Source organism: Plecotus auritus, assembly GCF_963455305.1.
Source record: "Plecotus auritus genome assembly, chromosome: 3".
NCBI lineage: Eukaryota > Metazoa > Chordata > Mammalia > Chiroptera > Vespertilionidae > Plecotus > Plecotus auritus.
In genome coordinates this window covers 106,945,136-106,965,262 of record NC_137772.1, presented here as the reverse complement: position 1 = coordinate 106,965,262, position 20,127 = coordinate 106,945,136, and the positions used below count along the sequence as shown (strand labels likewise).

At 41.3% G+C, this 20,127-nt stretch overlaps 1 protein-coding gene across 5 annotated transcripts in view; it reads left to right on the top strand.

The window, feature by feature from the left end:
• DCLK1 (doublecortin like kinase 1) overlaps positions 1 to 20,127 on the top strand; it is a gene marked incomplete at its 3' end in the record, with an annotated part of 521,814 nt that overhangs the window by 368,170 nt on the left and 133,517 nt on the right. For all 5 annotated transcript variants that reach the window (XM_080660910.1, XM_080660912.1, XM_080660909.1 and 2 more), the window contains exon 5: positions 8,334 to 8,450. In XM_080660910.1, coding sequence (XP_080517036.1) covers positions 8,334 to 8,450 — 117 coding nt within the window. The remainder of the gene's footprint in view (positions 1 to 8,333; positions 8,451 to 20,127) is intronic.

Below are 20,127 nucleotides of genomic sequence, written 5' to 3'. Positions count from 1 at the left end.
GGAGTAAAACATTCTTTGTTTAAAGAATATTCCCTAGCCAGCAAGCAGTGTGTCACTAAGGCTATCTAGACACTTGTCGGACTTCACCTGTGCCTTGTTCAAGATTCTCCAAAGGTACAGGTGGGCCCCTTTGAATGCATGAATGTTCCTTTTTTTGTATGAGCTCAGGTAGGCTGTTAGTGCCTGTGTGGAATTCTGTAATCATTTCTATTCTTTAGCACCATTCATAACACTTTAGCCTCCCTACCAGCTATTCTTGAGTGGGGAAAATCTACATGAGTGAAGGTTTTCATGCCACTGGGAACCAGTCTTCTGTCTATACATCTGCATCTGGGTTGAATCTCTAAATCTATATATTGAAGAACAACAGTTTCTAAAGTTTGGGTCCTTGAAGGTGGGCACTACTTTAACTTCTTTCTTACCAAAACCAAAGAACATTTGTAAAGCTGATCTTAGTATAAACCATATGGAGAATGATACTTCTGCTCTTACACAACTGAGAATATAGGGACTTTCTGAATCAGAGATCAAACCAAACCTTGCTTGCTTGCTTTGGGAGAATCAATCATCAGAGACCCAATTAATGTGTTTGATCTGATTTTATATACTTTTAGAAGGTTGCAATCTTAATAGCAAGAGAAATTACTATCCTGCAGCTCCCTCCAAGTGGCTTACCTTATAGTCCTTCAATATCATCTTTTTTTAATTTTTACTTTATTGTTTAAAGTATTACAAATAGTAGTACATATATCTTCTTTTTCCCCCATTGACCTTCCCCCAGGCTCCCTTACCCCCAGCACATGCCCTCATCCCACCCCAGTAGTGTTTACATTGTCCAGTATCTTGCTTTCTTCCTTGCTGGGAGGATGTGAAAATGTGCTTTGTGAGAACAAATAAAGTTTTCTACTTTACTGGCCGTTTATAGACTATTAGTCACCATGTTTCTAAAATGTGGTTTTAAGCTCACAAAGATTTTGGCATTCTCTAAAGTAATTCAGCATTTGTCTTTTACTGCATTAGAAAATACCATTCCTATTTAAATTAATTAAAATAGTTAAAATCTAAACTTTAATGGGAAAGGTGGTTGGAGTCTTTTGTTTTCTTTTTAATTTATGGCCTGGTGCTGCACTTTTCTTTAATTGTTTTTATTTTAATCCTGGGGTGGGGTTTGGGGGGAATAGTTACTACAATTATTTTGTTTCTGTTTCTATTATGCAACCTTTCAGAATTATTCTAATCCCCAATTTAACTCAAGAAGTTTCACTCTTATCCTGAAAGCAAGTGGTATAAGATTTGTAATTTTTTAAATATATTTTTATTGATTTCAGAGAGCAAGGGAGAGTGAGAGAGAGATAGAAACATCAATGACAAGAGAGAATCATTGATTGGGTGCTTCCAGCACGCCCCACATTGGGGATGGAGTCTGCAACCTGGGCATGTGCCCTGACCAGGAATTGAACCATGACCTCCTGGTTCATAGGTCAACATTCAACCATTGAACCACACCACCTGGGCTAAATATGTTTTTATTGATTTTCTCAGAGAGAGAGAAAGGGAGAGAGAGCGATAGAAACATAAATGAGAGAGAAACATTGTTCAGCTGCCTCCTGCATACTCTTTACTGAGGGTCAAGCCTGCAACCCTGGCATTTGTGCTAACCAGGAATCCAACCAGAGATATCTTGGTGCATAGGATGATGCTCAACCAACTGAGCCACACCAGCCAGGCAAGATTTCTAATATTTTTAATTATCTTTCAGACTCCATGATCCCTCAAGCTATACTTTACTATAACTTCACTTTTGAGAGTTCATTGTTCCTTTTTTCTGATGCAATAGATAATCTTGATAGAATTGTAGCATTAGTATTTTAAAATTTTAATTTAATGTTAATAAGAGAACTGGTTATTTGCCATCTTTCTCACGATTCACCCACTTGTCTGTTTTCCCCTGACATTGTACATTGACAGAAACTTTCCAGACTTTAGTCACAATGGAACAGCTTGCTTATACCACAATATCAGATACCAGGATGGTAAGGGAGTCACCAATCTAAGAGACATAGAGTCTGATTATTTGTTATTTATGAAACTTAGTTTCCTCATCAGTAAAATGAGATTTTGGATTAGTTCAGTGAATAGCAAGAGTTCACACAAATAGTTACAGGATCGATAGCAATTCAGGCCAATATTTATTGAGCAGTTATTACATGTTTGTTTTTTTTTAATATGCCAGGAACTAGCTAGTACCCATTGGAGCATGAAGTGAGAAAGCAGACTAGTGAATGCATAATTTTCATAGGTTAATAATACCTTGAGATCTAAATTTAAGAGTAGCAAGAGAAGCTATAAAAGAATGGCTTGAGCCCACAAGTTTTTTTTTCAGTTCTTCAAAAATCAAATTAAATGCTTACATTTGCTCTAAGACTGACTAAATAACTAAAATACCTAGTTTCTTTCTGGTAGCTGGAAAAATTTTAACTTTGTTTGGCAAGATCTGTTCTATTATGATCTGGTTGGTAGCTGGAGCCATAAATAGAAATTCTAGCACCTGTGGCATGTGACATTCCTGTATGTGCCCTGACTGGGGATCAAACCCACAACCTTGGCACATGGGATGATGCTCTAATCAACTGAGCTATCCAGCCAGGCTAAAATTAACTTTTAAATTCATGTTGTGGCTCATATATGGGTGTTATTACCAATGTGCACCATCTGGTAACTTTCTATTTCAACTATGCATTCTTGCTAACTAGATTCTGAGCTTTTAAAATCATTATTTTAAATTTATGTGACTAAACATTCATGACCTGTGGCAAAAAGTCCTGGTCATCCTGACCTCATTAGAGCCCTAAATTTGATTTAAAATGAGAGAACATATTATCACTTAAAGCAATTTGTTTCATAAACCAACATTTTCAAATGTGAAGTCCATGAAATAAAAAGCAAAAGAGAGCCCTTGGTGTTTAAAAGACTCCATGCTCCACTATCAGGTGGTGTTTACAGTTCCAACACTTTGTCTGTTCTTTATGTGTCTGCAGTGCTCAATGCTTGGCACATAGTGGGCACTTGTTACAAATTTAAATGGAAGCATGCCAATGGACCAGAAACATTAAAGCAATCCTATATGGTTGCTTATGGCCTTCAAAAGGCTAGGCCTAGGCCAATCTCCAAAGGCTAGGACAACACCAGAATTTGTTATGTGGACAGACCCTTAAGCTAACTGGATGCCCTCTTCACATGTTTTGTGAATTAAAACCTCTGCAGACACACCCGTGAGCAGTGGTCGGCAAACTGCGACTCGCAAACCACATGCGGCTCTTTGGCCCCTTGAGTGTGGCTCTTCCACAAAATACCACGTGCGGGCGGGCACGTACAGTGTGATTGAAACTTCGTGGCCCATGTGCAGAATTCGGTTTTCGGCTCTCAAAAGAAATTTCAATCATTGTACTGTTGATATTTGGCTCTGTTGACTAATGAGTTTGCTGACCACTGCCCTTGGGCACTATCACCTCATGTGAATGGCCTGTATGGTTTTGATCTTTTCTTCTGGTGTTATATTTCTTGCTTACCTTTATATTTTAATTTTTGCTATGTCCATTTGTGTAGATCTTTTTTTTTTTCTTTTTTAAAGCAATGGAAATCTCTTGCAGGGGCACCTGGGCAGGCCAAAACAGCCAATATCAGCCCTAAGTAACTGTTGTGGAGGCCTGGGCATGGTCAGTAATGCCCTGATTCATTTTCTCTTCTGCTTTTGGCTATAAAGCCACAAATATTATAACTCAAGGCAGAATTTTCTCCCTCTCCTCCTACCCTCCCTTTTCTCTTCCCTTTTCTCCTTCTTCTTTTTAAATCATTATTTTCTTTTTGCCCCTAAGAGTTCAATTTACAAGGCTGTTCAAGAAACATTCTCCTACTTGCAGTCCTGAAACTTTTATATTTTATATATGCTTATATTCCTCTTTACTAAATGCTATGAACTACTTTGTTGGTTTGGGGAAAATAGGAAAATAGCCTATATAATAAAGAACTAATATGCAAATGGTTGTCACGCCCTCACATCATCATGCCCTCACGCCATCACACCATAACTGCTCAGACACTCAACACTGGGGAGAGAGGAATAGGGACCAGCCAGACTGCGGCCCGGGAGAGGATCAAGTTGCCCCCCCTTTGGTCCTGGGCACCAGCAGCTGCACCTGCACCTGCACCCCAGGAGAGGGACAAGCCGCATGCCCCATGGTCCTGGGTGCCAGTGGCTGTGCCTGGGCCTGCGGCCCGGGAGAGGGACAAGCCACCCACCCTGAGGTCCCGGGCACCTGTGGCTGCGGCCTAGGAAAAGCTGCCTGCCCACGGTCCCCTGCGGCTGCGGCTGGCCCAGGTGAAGCCAGCCCGGGTCCCAGGTGCCTGCGACCAGCCAGAGGAGGGAATCCTGGGTCCTGAGTGCAGGGTGAGGCATAGGCGGTTAGGGGCAATCAGGCCAGCAGGGGAGCAGTTAGGGGCGATCAGGCAGGCAGGCAGAGTTGGTTAGAGGCAATCAGGCAGGAAGGCAGGTGAGTGGTTAGGAGCCAGCAGTCCCAGATTGCGAGAGGCAGTCAGACATCACTCAAGGGGTCCTGGATTGGAGAGGATGCAGGCCGGGCTGAGGGACATCCCCCGTGCATGAATTTTGTGCACCAGGCCTCTAGGGTTTATATAAAACCATCTACACTAATAAAAGAGAAAGATGCAAACTGACCGTACCTCCGTGATGCCCACCAGCCAATCAGGAGTGAGTATGCAAATTAACCTCAACAAAATGGTGGGTTAATTTGCATATGCAGGCACAGAGCAAAGAAAGAAGGCTCTGTCCGGGCAAAGACTGAAGACTAAAGAGTGAAGACTGAAGACTGAACACTGAAGGCTCTGCTGCGGCCGGAACCAAGCCTGAAGGCTGAAGGCTTGGCTCCATTGCGGCCCGGGTCCCGGATGCCAGAGGAAAACTGGTGCTGGCAGCCAGGGAAAGGAAGGCCTATTGCACGAATCTTCATGCAATGGGCCTCTAGTTCAGAATATAAAAGGGAAAGAAACATGTTTTGAGCTTAGAAAATTGGAATTGCATATATAGGGAAGACAATTTTTAGTTAAAGTGAGGCATCAGAATTAGATCTGGAATTATTATGAATCCTTTGTTACTAAAGTATAAAAATGCTTAAAATGCATAATGGAAAAGTTAATAGATTTGACTATAATTTTAAACTACTATACTTTAGAAGAAAACCAAAGAGCTTATATGCATATTAGAGGCCCAGTGCATGAAATTCATGCATGGGGGGGGTCCCCTCAGCCCAGCCTGCACCCTCTCCCAACAAGGACCCCTTGGGGGATGTCTGACCCCATCAGGCCTAAACAAGCAGTCAGACATCCCTCTCACAATCTGGGACTACTGGCTCTAACTGCTCACCTGCCTGCCAGCGTGGTCACCCCCAACTGCCCTCCTGCCAGTCTAGTTGTCCCTCACTGCCCCCCCCTGCAGGCCTGGTTGCCCCATGCAGCTTGCTGTTCAGTCGTTTGGTCACCCCTCACTAATGCCCCTAATGGCCTGATCACCCCATGCAGCCTGCTGCTCAGTTGTTTGGTCGCCCCTCACTAACCCCCCTGCCAGCCTGGTCACCCCACACAGCCTGTTCGGTCATCCGTTCAGTTGTTTTGAATACAACAGTCACTTAGCCTTACTAACAATAGGGTGATGAAGGCCTTGGGTGTGGGGAAGGTGGTGAGGTGAAGGGGGTCAATGGGAAACAAAAGGGGACATCTGTAATACTTTCAACAATAAAGATAAATTGAAAACAAAGAAATGTATAAACTATATAAAAAAACTACATTTAAAAGGTTATCATATTTCAGCAACTGCCTGTAAAGATAAATATTTATGGTGTTAAAGTATAAAACTTTAACATAGAATGCATCCTTACAAACCAATAAGAAAAAGACCATCCCAATTGCAAATGGCCAAAAGAAGGATAAGCATTTGGGGTAGATATACAACTTTAATGGCAATTAAACTAATTCATATATAAAGCAATGAAATTCAATATTCATTTTGAAATTAGCAGAGTTTTTGAAAATATAAGTGAAGGGTCAGGCAAATGACCACTCTTATATTTTAACGAAAGTACAGTTTGGGTCAGCCTACCTGGAGGACAATTTGTCAAAATCTTTTAAAAGCACTTGTCTTTAGATCTACCAATCCCACATTATTCAGAAAATATTTTGAGCAACTATGATGCACCTCATGGTTTCTAGTTATTATAAATTAAATTTCAAATACCAAGGACTAAATCTATCCTAAGAAAATAATCAGATAATAGCACATTCGTTGTACAAAGATGTTATTAATAATAGTGAAATATTGAATGTGAGTTAAGTGTCCAACATGAGGAAGTTAGCTAAGCAAATTATGGTCCACCCATGCAGTGAAATGCATTATAACCATTACAAGGAAAAATGAAAATGCTCACAATATGTTGTGGTGTGAAAAGGGCTAGTAACAGATGGATATGTGCAGACTAATCCTACTATATAAATGAGTAGAAAAAATGTTAGATTCATATACCACCCTCCAAATAAAAAGTATCACTCGATTGGAGGGTTTTTAAATATTCTTTATATTTTCTATCCACAGTGAACATTGATTATCATTACAAGCATACAAATATTTTTATTTATTAAAAATGGTTCCTCAAGAATAAGATATGTGGATTTGAACAACATAATTGGTCAATGCAGCTTACTAAGAGGGGAATAAAAAGCTCTTTACTAATTAAAATGCTTAGCGTTGGCCTTAATGAACACAAACACCAAGGATTTAAGTCTAATAAAACCAAAGTTGTTTCTCAGTCTCAGGCCAAAAGCCATTTTGCAGATATCATCTTGTGGTTGCAGAGGCTCATATGGTGCTCTTATAAACAGGGTAAAGTCACCTCTTCTCTGATTTTACTTCTTATGAGAAAATTCTGTCATTTCCCACACATGGTGAAGATCCACAGCTTTTCCTGCCAGGATTCACAAGAACAGTAAACTTGGCATAGGTGGAATCTTTCATAATGGGAGAAATAATCCATCACTTCTTATCTAGGTTTAAGAGGTTGACCTTTGTCTAACATTTTTCTTTGAAGAAAGATCACTTTAACCCAAAAGAGAAACATATACACAAATAACTCAAAGATGGGTGAAGAGAAACCTAATAAAATCACTTCTTTACCAACCTATTACTCTCAATCTATCCAAAACATTATTGCAAATATAGTAAATTACAAGGATTGGGGTATTACTTACTTTAAAAAAAATTATTGATTAATTTTAGAGAAAAGAGGAAGGGAGATTATCTCTATATATAAAAGCCTAAGTGACCGGTCAACCAGCCTACCAGCCATGCACTGACCACAAGGGGGCAGACACTTAATGCAGGAGGGGAAACAACAGGCATGGAAACATGGAACAGACTGATGAATCTCAGAGGGAAGGGGGGTGGTGTGAAGAGATTAACCAAAGATCTTATATGCATACAAGTAGCCCTGTGCATGAATCATACACCAGTAGCCCTCTGCAGGGCCTGGCCGCTCTATGCCCGCTGCCCAGCGGCTCTCCATGGCCCAAAGGCTCATCTGCGGCTGGGTGTGGAACGCTTGCCTCATTGCCAGGGCGATAAAGCAGGCATTCCACCAGGCTGCTCACGCTGACCACTCTCAGTGACCGCCTCCCTGGGACTAGGGGACTCCGGCGAGGCTGAGAGGGACTGGGTGCCACCATCTTGTGGCTATGAGCACTGCCATCTTTGTGATGGAGTGATGGTTAATTTGCATATTACTCTTTTATTAGATAGGACTGGAGACCTGGTGCATGGATTCGTGCACCGGCAAGGTTCCTTGGCCTGGCCTGGTCTGTGCCCTCTCACAATCTGGGACCCATCAGGGGATGTCGGAGAGCCAATTTTGGCCCGATCCTCACAGGCCAGGCTGAGGGACCCCACCAGTGCATGAATGAGACAGAGAGACATTGATTTGTTATTCCACTTATTTATCCATTTTGGTTGCTTCTTGTATGTGCCCTGACAGGAGATCCAGCCCTGATTCTAACCAACTGAGATCTTCTCGGCTTGGCCAGGGTATTATTTATTTTGATCTGGAAGACACCTACTGTGCCTTTTCTTCTTGTTTTTTGATTTATTTCCTATAGATGAGCATTGGGCTGACAGGAAATAGGTGTGACTGAGGATGGTCATATATTTATATTTCCAGTTTGTTGTGCATTTTAAATGATCCTATAATGATGTGTAGTTGTTGTTCTTTCCCCAGAATGTCGAGTTGTGAAGTCCACTTCTTACACCAAAATAGCTTCGTCATCACGCAGGAGCACCACCAAGAGCCCAGGACCTTCCAGGCGCAGCAAGTCACCAGCCTCAACCAGCTCAGGTAAAGCAACAAAGGAGACTTTGAAGAAAGTGCCTTGTTTATGAACCATGACAAGCAGAGGGTGTCTGAAGTCCAGAGTGTGAGGGTTTAAGATAGTGTAAATTTTAGTTTATAATTTTAGAACATGCCAGAGTGGTGGAGCAGATTTTCCTGGGTCTAACATGTTTGCTGTAAGACAAAACATTGAGCTTTGGAAACTAACATAGGTAAAATCAGAAAACACAGATTTGGCCACAAATAGAAGTATATTACTGACTTGCATAATTTCTACCACAAAAATTAATTTTTCAGGCTAAAGGCCAGTAACTCTAAAAGTCTCTGTTAAAGCATTTATTCCACTTGGGACTGGCTTATGAAGAATTTCCAATTTGTATTTGCTAAATTTTAGTTTACCATTGGCAAGGCTGTGGAGCTAACAGCAGTGGGAATGAGAGCCTGGTGCAGGGATAGCTGCAGTGAGTTGGCCTGTGTCCTGTCTCCAGGGTTCTAGTGCTGGTATTGGAGCAGGAAGTGTACTCATAAGATGACTATGTCAGTGTTGCCTTTCCTTTCCTTGGTCTTAAAACTGATATGAGTAAGGTTATTTTTGTTTCTGTCTTTGTGGCCTTTTTTTAAAACTCAGGTGTAAGATCTATTTCATTATTAATTATTTATTAAAGATATAAGTTGTGGAATGGGAATTATTAAATGACTAGAGGCCAGTGCATGAAATTCATGTATGGGGGGAAAGGGTGTGTCCCTCAGCCCAGCCTGCACCCTCTCCAATCTGGGACCCCTCGAGGGATGTCCGACTGCCCGTTTAGGCCTGATCAGACCTAAACGGGCAGTCGGATATCCCTCTCACAATCCAGGACTGCTGGCTTCCAACTGTTCACCTGCCTGCTTGCCTGATTGACCCTAACTGCTTCTGCCTGCCAGCCTGATCACCCCATAACCACTCTCCTGCCAGCCTGATAGACACCTAACTGCTCCCCTGCTGGCCCAATTGCCCCTAACTGCCCTCCCTTGCCAGCCTGGTCACCCCCAACTGCCCTCCCCTGCAGGCTTGGTTGCCCCCAACTGTCCTCCCCTGCAGGCCTGGTCCCCCCCAACTGCCCTCCACTGCTGGCCTGGTTGCCCCCAACTGCCCTCCCCTGCAGGCCTGGTCCCCCCCAACTGCCCTCCCCTGCTGGCCCAGTCCCCCCCAACTGCCCTCCCCTGCATGCCTGATTGCCCACAATGCACTCCCCTGCTGGCCATCTTGTGTTTACATGGGGGCAGCCATCTTTGACCACATGGGGGCGGCCATCTTGTGTGTTGGAGTGATGGTCATTTTGCATATTACCTCTTTATTATATAGGATACATATATGAAAGTGATTGTCACCTGATTTCATAAAGATGGTGAGGTTCTTAGGAACAAAGGCCTTTAGGGCCTATTCAGAGGCCTTTTTGTACTCAATAGCATGGGCCCAGAGGAATGTGAAGAGTTTTCTAGGCTGGGCTACAAGGCTAGCCTCTGGTACCACTCACAAGCTGTTGTACTACTATGTAACTTATAACCTCCATATTTAAAAATAGAGGTGCTGTAATCTTTTTTTTCCTAAAAATAAGTAAAACTGAAATCTCCAAAGTGAGTCTTGGAAGCAGGAACTCTCAGTAAGCTGGATAATTAGAGCACCAAGCCCAACTTGGTTCTCTAAGAGTCACCTTCTTCTTATGGCTTTACTGATTCCCTAGACATTCTCCAAAGACCTTGTTGTTCTTTGACGTTCGCTTGAAGAGTAGCAACAATGTTCTACCACTGTTCCCTTCTCATAGCATGACCTACATTGTAATCAGCCAGGGAATAAGTCTCGGAACATGGCTGGCACTTGAGATGCAGCTTGTTTACCCTTCCTAGTTTAAGGGTGGACTGAGAATTCCTCCCTTGGTATGACAGAGCTCACCAAGTTTGGATGAACACTGAAATGAGACTTTGCTAAAGGTTAAGATAATGAGACTCAATGTTTAGAGCATGAATGTCACTTGGTAACTTGGTAAAATTTATCATCCAGATCCCTGAGCCCTTTTAGCCAATATTCCAGATTATTCAAAACTATAAGCCTTTAGTTAGAGAAACAGTTGTTAAGAAAGTGGTTCCCAAAGTGTAGTTTCCTGGACCAGTAGTATCACCATCACCTGACTTGTTGGAAAAACAAGTCTTAAGCCCCTTCCCAGACCCACTGAATCAAAAACTCTGTAGCTGGAGCCCAGTAACCTGGGTTTTCCAAGTCCTCCAGGTGATGCTAATGCTTACTGTGTTATAGATACAAAAGGGAAGTAGAGGAAGTCATTTGACTCTGGGTAATCTGGGGTGAAAAATAGAGCTTGCTTATCTTCATTTATTGGCATGACAGACATGACTTCTTTTCTACCTCTCTGTTTGCTAATGAGTGGCAATCCTCATCTGTAACCCTTGCAACCCAAAAGATGCAGACCTGTAGATGCCTTGAAGGATAAATCTGAAGTGTTGGTCAAGATAACAATGAGCAAAAGAGAAGCCAACTATCTTTTCTACCTCCTTACCATGGCCAACCGTCAGAGCAGGGACAATTTTTGTCTAAAGATTATCCCTCCCCTGGAAACTGATATTGGGGAAAGTCTCTCCCTTCAAGATAGACACCATCTTCACACAGAAATGTGGACCGCCACAAAATGACAGTGATGCTGGAATTGCTACATGTAAAACTCCCCTAGGAGACCTCAGCTTATTTATTAACCAACTGACAGGTTACAACTGTGCTTTTTGGAGGATATTTAGCCTTGATCAAAGAATATTCCTCATTTTCTCTGAACAAACCTAAACTGTAGGATGAACTCCCATGGAGCAGTAAGAGAGAAAATGATCATGGGTCCAGCCAGCCTGTTGCCCCTAACATCTTGGCTATGTAGTACAATCACAGAAGGATATAAAGGAGCAAGAAGCTCCACATTAACTGAAACATTATCAATAATACTAAAAAACTACAATAGTAAAAAGCAGAATTAGTTCCTAATCCAAACTAACTTTGACATTGACAAATTTTACTGAACCTTTATTTTCTTTTTTTGTCTTAGATATACCATGAATTTTAAAATATCAGATATAGTTGAGGTGAAACATCTACTAATAACTGTTTAAGCCAAATTCTTATTGCTTTTACAATATAGATATTTCAAGAAACTCAGTATAGCGATTAATTTTTTATCATTGTTTTGAACAGGTTTTGTTTTTAAGAGCTATAGGCAGTTTCCAGGTTTGGGTGAAAATCTCTTTTCTCTTTTTCATTTTGACCCCATAAGTCAAGGAAGGGAGGAGGATGATCAGATTACTGTGCACGTGTCAGAGAATGGAATCCTGAGACCTGGAGCACTTACTGTCTGTTGCTAAGGTTTCCACCACAGATGCAAAAAAAGTGACCCTGTATTTTCAGTCTGTCTGTGGCAGCCAATATTGGATAGGGGAATACAGGAGGAAAATTTGGAGAGAGAATTTTTGCAACTCAAGTTTTACTTTGTGAATAGTAAAGAGCCTGTTTTACTTTAAAAAAAATTAAAATTTGAGTTAAAATAAAAAGAATCATGAATCTAATCTTAAAAAGATTAAAAGTGAATTCATTAAAAATGAATACAGAAAATTATCTCACTTTAAAATTAACTGGTCACTGTTCAGCATCTCTAAGATTATATAAATCTCATAAATATGATACATTTAATTATAATCTTATAAATATAGATGGATATATCATTTACCAAAGTAATTTCAGAAACTCAAAAAAGCAGATAAGCAAATGTATTAAATGTACTTGTGTTTGTTACTGCAGACATTTGGAACTATTATTGCTTTTATAAGTTTAAAATGGATAGGTTACATTACCTTAGATTGCTTCAAACAAACATTTATGTTTTCTATTGTTTTCTCAAAGCAATCTTTTCAACTAGAGTTGAACTTAACTAACCTAGTTGATTTGATCAGCACTAACTTGAAATTTGTGATAGGGATGCCATGCCAGGTAATCATCTCCATAAAGAAATGGAACACAAATTCATTCTAAAATCAATGTGTTCTTGAAAAATTAACACTTCATTCAAGGTTTCTTTAACTGCTGGATCAAAATTAATCCAATGGCACTGTTCATGTTTTGTTTAATGTGAGTCTTTTTATGCATATAAAATTTTACATTTGCATTTTGCCCTAGAAGATATGCCATACAATCATTTCCTGGTCATATAACTGCTTATAATATGCATTGACTGCCTCTTAATTCTGACTTGCTATCAAATCTTACTACCTTGCTCTAATTTAGAAAGGATTTACAGAACAGCAGTATCCAGTCACAAATACACGGATTATGCCAGTGACCTCAAGACCACTTTCTTTCCTTGGGACTTAAGCCCAGGTTTTAGGAATCCAGTGTTATTTACATTTCTTTTCTGGGCCAATGTGGATGTCAGGGGGAGCTCCTGCCTTGGCCCCTCCACTGAGCTACTCTACAACTCCTGTCTGCACTCAGGTATGGCTCTTATAACCAGTGGAAAGGAGCAGTGAATTATCTCTATTTTGAGTGCATCAACATTTAAAAAAATAGCCTGTTCAGTGTTGTTGTTGTTTTTTCTTTGCATTTTAATTTCTTTATTGGTTAAGGTATTACATATTTGTCCTCATCCCCCCATTCCTTCCTACTCCCCCTCTCATGCCCTCACCCTCCTGTTGTCTGTGTCCACTGGTTAGACTTATATGCATGCATACAAGTCCTTTGGTTGATCTCTCCCCCTTACCTCCACCCTCCCCTACCTTCCCTCTGAGGTTTGACAGTCTGATTGATGCTTCCCTGTCTCCGGATCTGTTTTTGTTCATTAGTTTATGTTCATTATTTCCCATAGATGAGTGAGATCATGTCATATTTGTCTTTTTCTGACTGGCTTATTTCACTTAGCATAATGCTCTCCAGTTCCATCCATGTTGCAAATGGTAGGAATTCCTTCTTTTTTAGTGCAGCATAGTATTCCATTGTGTAGATGTACCACAGTTTTTCAATCCACTCATCTGCTGATGGGCACTTAGGCTGTTTCCAAATCTTAGCTATGGTAAATTGTGCTGCTATGAACATAGGGGTGCATATATCCTTTCTGATTTGTGTTTCTAGCTTCTTGCGATATATTCCTAGAAGTGGTATTACTGGGTCAAATGGGAGTTCCGTTTATAGTTTTTTGAGGAAACTCCGTACTGTTCTTCACAGTGGCTGCACCAATCTGCATTCCCACCAGCAGTGCACGAGGGTTCCTTTTTCTCCACATCCTCGCCAACATTTGACTTTTACTGATTTGTTGATGATAGCCATTCTGACAGGTGTGAGATGGTACCGCATTGTCATTTTGATTTGCATCTCTCAGATAATTAGTGACTTTGAGCATGTTTTCATATGTCTCCTGGCCTTCCTTCTGTCTTCTTTTGAAAAGTTTCTATTTAGGTCCATTGCCCATTTCTTGATTGGATTGTTTATCTTCCTTTTGTTGAGTTGTATAAGTTCCCTGTAAATGTTGGAGATTAAACCCTTATCAGTGATAACATTGGCAAATATGTTCTCCCATGTAGTGGTCTTTCTTGTTGTTTTGTTGATGGTTTCCTTTGCTGTGCAAAAGCTTTTTATTTTGATGTAGTCCCATTTGTTTATTTTCTCTTTAGTTTCTATTGCCCTAGGAGCAGTATCAGTGAAGAAGTTCTTTCGGCATATGTCTGAGATTTTTCTGCCTGTGGATTCCTCTAGTATTTTTATGGTTTCCCGTCTTATGTTTAAGTCCTTTAACCATTTTGAGTTTATTTTTGTGTATGGTGTAAGTCGGGGTCTAGTTTCATGTTTTTGCATGTATTTATCCAATTTTCCCAACACCATTTACTGAAGACACTGTCTTGATTCCATTGTATGTTCATGCCTCCTTTGTCGAATATTAATTGTGCATAGTGATTTGGGTCGATTTCTGAGTTCTTTATTCTAGTCCATTGATCTATATGTCTGTTCTGGTGCCAGTACCAGGCTGTTTTGAGAACAGTGGCTTTGTAATACAGTTTGAAATCTGGTATTGAGATCCCACCTACTTAGTTCTTCTTTCTCAGGATTGCTGCAGTTATTTGGGGTCTTTTTTTGTTCCAGATGAATTTTTGGAGAGTTCGTTCTAGGTCTGTAAAATAAGCCGTTGGTATTTTAATGGGGATTGCATTGAATCTATAGATTGCTTTGGGTAGTATGGACATTTTGATGATGTTGATTCTACCAATCCATGAACGTGGTATGTTATTCCATCTGTTTATATCTTCCTCTATCTCTTTTTTCAGTGTCCTGTAGTTTTTTGCATATGTCTTTAACCTCTTTAGTTAAGTTTATTCCTAGGTATCTTAATTTTTTTGGTACGATGGTAAATGGGATTGCTTTTTTAGTCTCTCTTTCTGTAAGTTCACTATTGGTGTATAGAAATGCCATAGATTTCTTGGCATTAATTTTGTATCCTGCTACAAAGTTCATTTATTGCTGAATTCATTTATTAAGTCTAATAATTTTGTGATGGAGTCTTTAGGGTTTTCTATGTACAGTATCATGTCGTCTGTGAATAAGGACAGTTTTACTTCTTCTTTTCCAATTTTGATGCCTTTTATTTCTTCTTCTTGTCTGATAGCAATGGCTAGTACTTCCAGTACTATGTCGAACAGGCGTGGTGAGAGAGGGCATCCCTGTCTTGTTCCTGATCTTAGGGGAAATCGTTTTAGTTTTTGTCCATTGAGTGTGATGCTGGCTATGGGTTTGTCATATATGGCTTTTAAGATGTTGGGGTATGATCCTTCTATTCCCACCTTGCTGAGAGTTTTTATTAAAAAAGGGTGTTGGATTTTGTCAAATGCTTTTTTTGTGTCAATTGATATGACCATGTGATTTTTATCTCTCAATTTGTTTATATGATGTATCACATTTATTGATTTGCGGATATTGTACCATCCTTGCATCCATGGGATAAATCCTACGTGGTCATGGTCTATGATCTTTCTGATGTACTGTTGGATCCGATTTGCTAGAATTTTGTTGAGGATTTTGGCATCTATATTCATGAGGGATATTGGCCTATAATTATCTTTCATTGTGTTGTCTTTATCTGATTTTGGTATTAGGATGATGCTGGCTTCATAGGATGAGTTTGGAAGTGTTCCTTTCTCTTGAATTTTTTGGAATAGTCTGAGGACGATGGCCCTGGGCTTTTGTTTGCTAGAAGCTTTTTGATGACTGCTTCAATTTCTTCCATAGTTATCAGCCTATTGAGATTTTTAGAATCTTCCTGATTGAGTTTTGGAAGGTTGTATTTTTCTAGGAATATGTCCATTTCTTCCACGTTGTCTAGTTTGTTGGAATAGCATTGTTCATAATATTTTTTAACAATCCTTTGTATTTCTGTGGGGTCTGTTGTTATTTCGCCTCTCTCATTTCTGATTTTGTTTATTTCAGTCCTCTCTCTTTGCTTCTTGGTGAGCCTGGCTAGAGGTTCATCAATCTTGTTTATCCTTTCAAAGAACCAGCTCTTGGTTTCATTGATCTTTTGTATTTTTTTTTTTTTTTTTGGTCTCTATGTCATTTATTTCTGCTCTAATCTTTATTATCTCCTTCCTTCTGCTCACTCTGGGCTTTTCTTGTTGCTCTCTTTCTAATTCTTTGAGTTGTAGCATTAGATGATTTACTACCATTTTTTCCTGCTCTTTGAGATAGGCCTGTAGAGCTATGAACTTCCCTCTCAGGACTGCTTTCACTGTGTCCCATAGATTTTGGATTGTTGTGTTTTTATTTTCATTAGTTTCCAGGATGTTTTTAATTTCTTCTTTGATCTCATTGGTAACCCAATCAATATTTAATAACATGCTATTCAGCTTCCAAGTGTGTGAGTGTTTTGGATTGTTTTTATTGTAGTTTATTTCTAATATTACGCCATTGTGGTCTGAAAAGATGCTTGGTATGATTTCAATCTACGTGAATTTGGGGAGACTTTTCTTGTGACCCAATAGGTGGTCTATTTTTGAAAATGTCCCATGTGCATTTGAGAAGAACGTATATTCCGCAGCTTTGGGGTGAAATGTTCTGAAGATGTCAATTAAATCCATCTGATCTAGTGAGTCATTTAGGATTGTTGTTTCTTTGCTGATTTTTTGTCTAGAGGATTTATCCAGTGATGTCAAGGGTGTATTAAAGTCCCCTACTATGATTGTATTGTCAGTCTTTCTCTTGATATCTTCCAGGAGATTTTTTATGTATTTGGGTGCTCCTGCATTGGGTGCATATATGTTTACCAGGGTTATATCCTCTTGTTGTATCGATCCCTTTAGTATTATGAAGTGGCCTTCCTTATCTCTGGTTATGGCCTTCACTTTGAGGTCTATTTTGTCAGATATAAGTATTGCTACCCCAGCTTTTTTTTTCATTTATTTTTCCTGAAAGATATTTTTCCATCCCTTCACTTTCAGTCTGTGTGGGTCCCTTGTTCTTAGGTGGGTGTCTTGTAGACAGCATATATATAGGTCATGTTTTTTTATCCATTCAGTCACTTGATGTCTTTTGATTGGAGCATTTAGTCTGTTTACATTTAAAGTTGTTATTGAAAGGTACTTGTTTGTAGCTATTTTTATTTTTTGAGGCTGTGTTCCTTCTTACCTTTTTGTTTCTTCTTTTTACATTACCTTTGGCATTTCTTGCATTGCTGGCTTGGTAGTGATAAATTCCCTTAGCCTTTTTTTGTCTGCGAAGCTCCTGATTTCCTCTTCAATTTTGATTGATAGTCTTGCTGGATAGAGTATCTTTGATTCAGTCCCTTGCTTTGCATCACTTAGTATATCTCCTTCCATTCCCTTCTAGCTTGATGTGTTTCTGTTGAGAAATCATTTGATAATCTGATGGGGGATCCTTTGTAGGTAACTCTCTATCTCTCTCTTGCAGCCTTTAAGATTCTCTCTTTGTCGATAACATTTGCCATTGTAATTATGGTGTGTCTTGGTGTGGGTCTCTTGGGATTCATCTTGCTTGGGACTCTTTGTACTTGTGTAACTTTTTTCTTCCCCACATCAGGGACGTTTTCTGTCATTATTTCTTCAAATAAGTTTTCTAATCTTTGCTGCTCTTCTTGTCCTTCTGGCAGCCTTATTATACGTATGTTATTTAGTTTTGCATTGTCCCAAAGCTCCCTTAGGCTCTCCTCCTGCTTTTTAACTTTTTTCTCTAGTTGCTGTTTAGATTGGGCTTGTTTCTGTACCTGATCTTCTAACTCACTGATTCGGTCCTCTGCTTCTTCTAGTCTACTGTTGAAGCCTTCCATGGTGTTTTTGATTGTAGCTATATCATTTTTCATTTCTTCCTGATTTTTGCATAGGTTGTTTATTTTCTCGTCCATCCAGTGTATGAACTGTATGACTATTACTCTGAATTCTTTTTCTGTCATGTTGCATGCTTTCGTTTCACTTATTTCCTTTCTTGGCGATTCCTCCTTTTCGTTCCTCTGGGGATTGCTTCATTGTCTCCCCATTCTGACTATCACCAGAAGGTTCAAATGTCAAGTTGCAGGGGCCTGGGCTGTGTGCAGTGGGAGTTTTGCACCCCCCCCCAAGTGTCACTGAAGAGCTCTTACACCAAGACATGTGGTTGCTGTGGGTTGGTGGGAGCCATGCTCACACTGGGTCAGAGTCACAGGCACTTAGTGTGGCCTCGTGTGCACACCTAGAATCAGGGACCCTGACTGTGCCACATTGAAACAGAGAACCCACTGGCATGTGTCAAAAATAAAAGTTCCCTATTGCGTGTTAAGAGTCAGAGGCTCCCTGTGTCCATGCTGAGAATCAAGTATCAGAGTCTCTGTTGCTTGGTGGTACCTCACACTAAGAGTCAGGGTCCCTGTGTGTGCATGCACCAAGAATTGGAGTCGCTGGCTCTTAGTGTGAATGTACTGGGAATCGGGGATCCCAGGCGCACGCAATGAGTAACAGAGTCTAGTCACTGGTGCTCATTGCTGCCTCTTGCATGGAGATTCAGGGTCCCCAATCCACTTGGGAGACCGGGTTGCTCAGTCACACTGTTTTGGTAGGAGGTCCAGTTCTGCCCTGTGGTAAACAGCCTTCTGTGTGCGCTTGCCCTGAATCAAAGTCAGGTGGCACTGCCACTTAGTGTGGGTGTATGATCTGGTCACGTGGGTGTGCACTATGGAAAACAAACTCCCTGTGTCCATGCACCCAGGCTCAAATTCAGCACTGCTTCCCTGTGTCGACACAGGGTCTGGTCATGGGGAACAAACTCCCCGGGTTCGCGCCTCCATTCTCAAAATCAGTGCTGTGTGCCCGTGTGGGCCTGGGATTTGGTCATGGAAAACAATCTCCCCAAGGTCGCGTACCTAGGCTCAAATTCAGCACAGCCTCCCTGCCTGGGCGCGGAGCCTGGGCGAGGGAAACAAACTACCTGAGTCCGCACGTCCAGGTTCAAATTCAGTGCAGCCTCTCTGCTAAGGTGCAGGGTCTGGTCATGGGAAACAAACTCCCCAGGTTTGCACCCCCAGGCTCAAATTCAGCACTGTCTCCCTGCGTGGGTGCCGGATCTGGTCACAGAAAACAATCTCCCCAAGGTCGTGCACCTATGCTCAAATTCAGCTCAGCCTCTCTGCCTGGACATGGAGCCTAGTTGCAGGAAACAAATTCCCTGAGATGCACATCCAGGCTCAAATTCTGTGCTGTCTCCATGCCCTGCGTGGATGCGGGATCTGGTCACAGAAAACAGTCTTCCCAAGGATGCACAGCTAGGCTCAAATTCAGGACTGCTTCCCTGCCTGGGCACAGAGACTAGTCACAGGAAACAAATTCCCCAAGTTTGCAAATCCAAGCTCAAGTTCAGCGCTATCTCCCTGCCCTGCATGGGTGCAGGATCTGGTCACAGAAAACAGCCTCCCTAAGGATGTGAAGCTAGGCTCAGATTCAGGACTGCCTCCCTGCCTGGGCATGGAGACTGGTTGCGGGAAACAAACTTCCCATGTCCGACACCAAGGCTCAAAGTCAGGTAGAGCTGCTACTGCTTTGTGTGTGCAGAAAGCCTTATTGTGCGGCTGGGGTTTGGTAGTTTCTATGTCATTGCCGTGGGGGTGGCAGGAAAGGGGGAATGGCTTTGTGACTCACAGAAATCTGCAGCCAGGGTGCCTGGAGTCTTGGTGTTCCTGGGTCTGCAGCTGTGATCGCATGTCTTTTACCAGAGTGGCTGTAGGGTCCTGGTTTGCTACTGAGACCAGACTGGGTGTTGGTGAGACTAGGATTCTAGTCTCAAGCAGTTCTGTTCTTCAAGATGGCGTGGTCTCTGTGCCGCTGGTGTCCTCCCCAAAGTGTTTGCGGTGGCAGTGGGGTTTTGCTGTCTAAGATTGCCCAGATTGGGAGCCCCTTGGAAGAACAGCAGGGTATAACTGTCCCTATTTCACACACACACACACACACACACACACACACACACACACACACACACACACTTCCACACACACCTCTATCGCTCCCTCACTCTCTCACACACTATCCCTCCCTACTTTCTTGCCGGTCGCCATCTTGCCTCTCCCTGTTCAGTGTTTTTCATAAGTCATAAATACTGGAATGTGAATAATTTTACTTTTATACCAGTTACATTTTAATC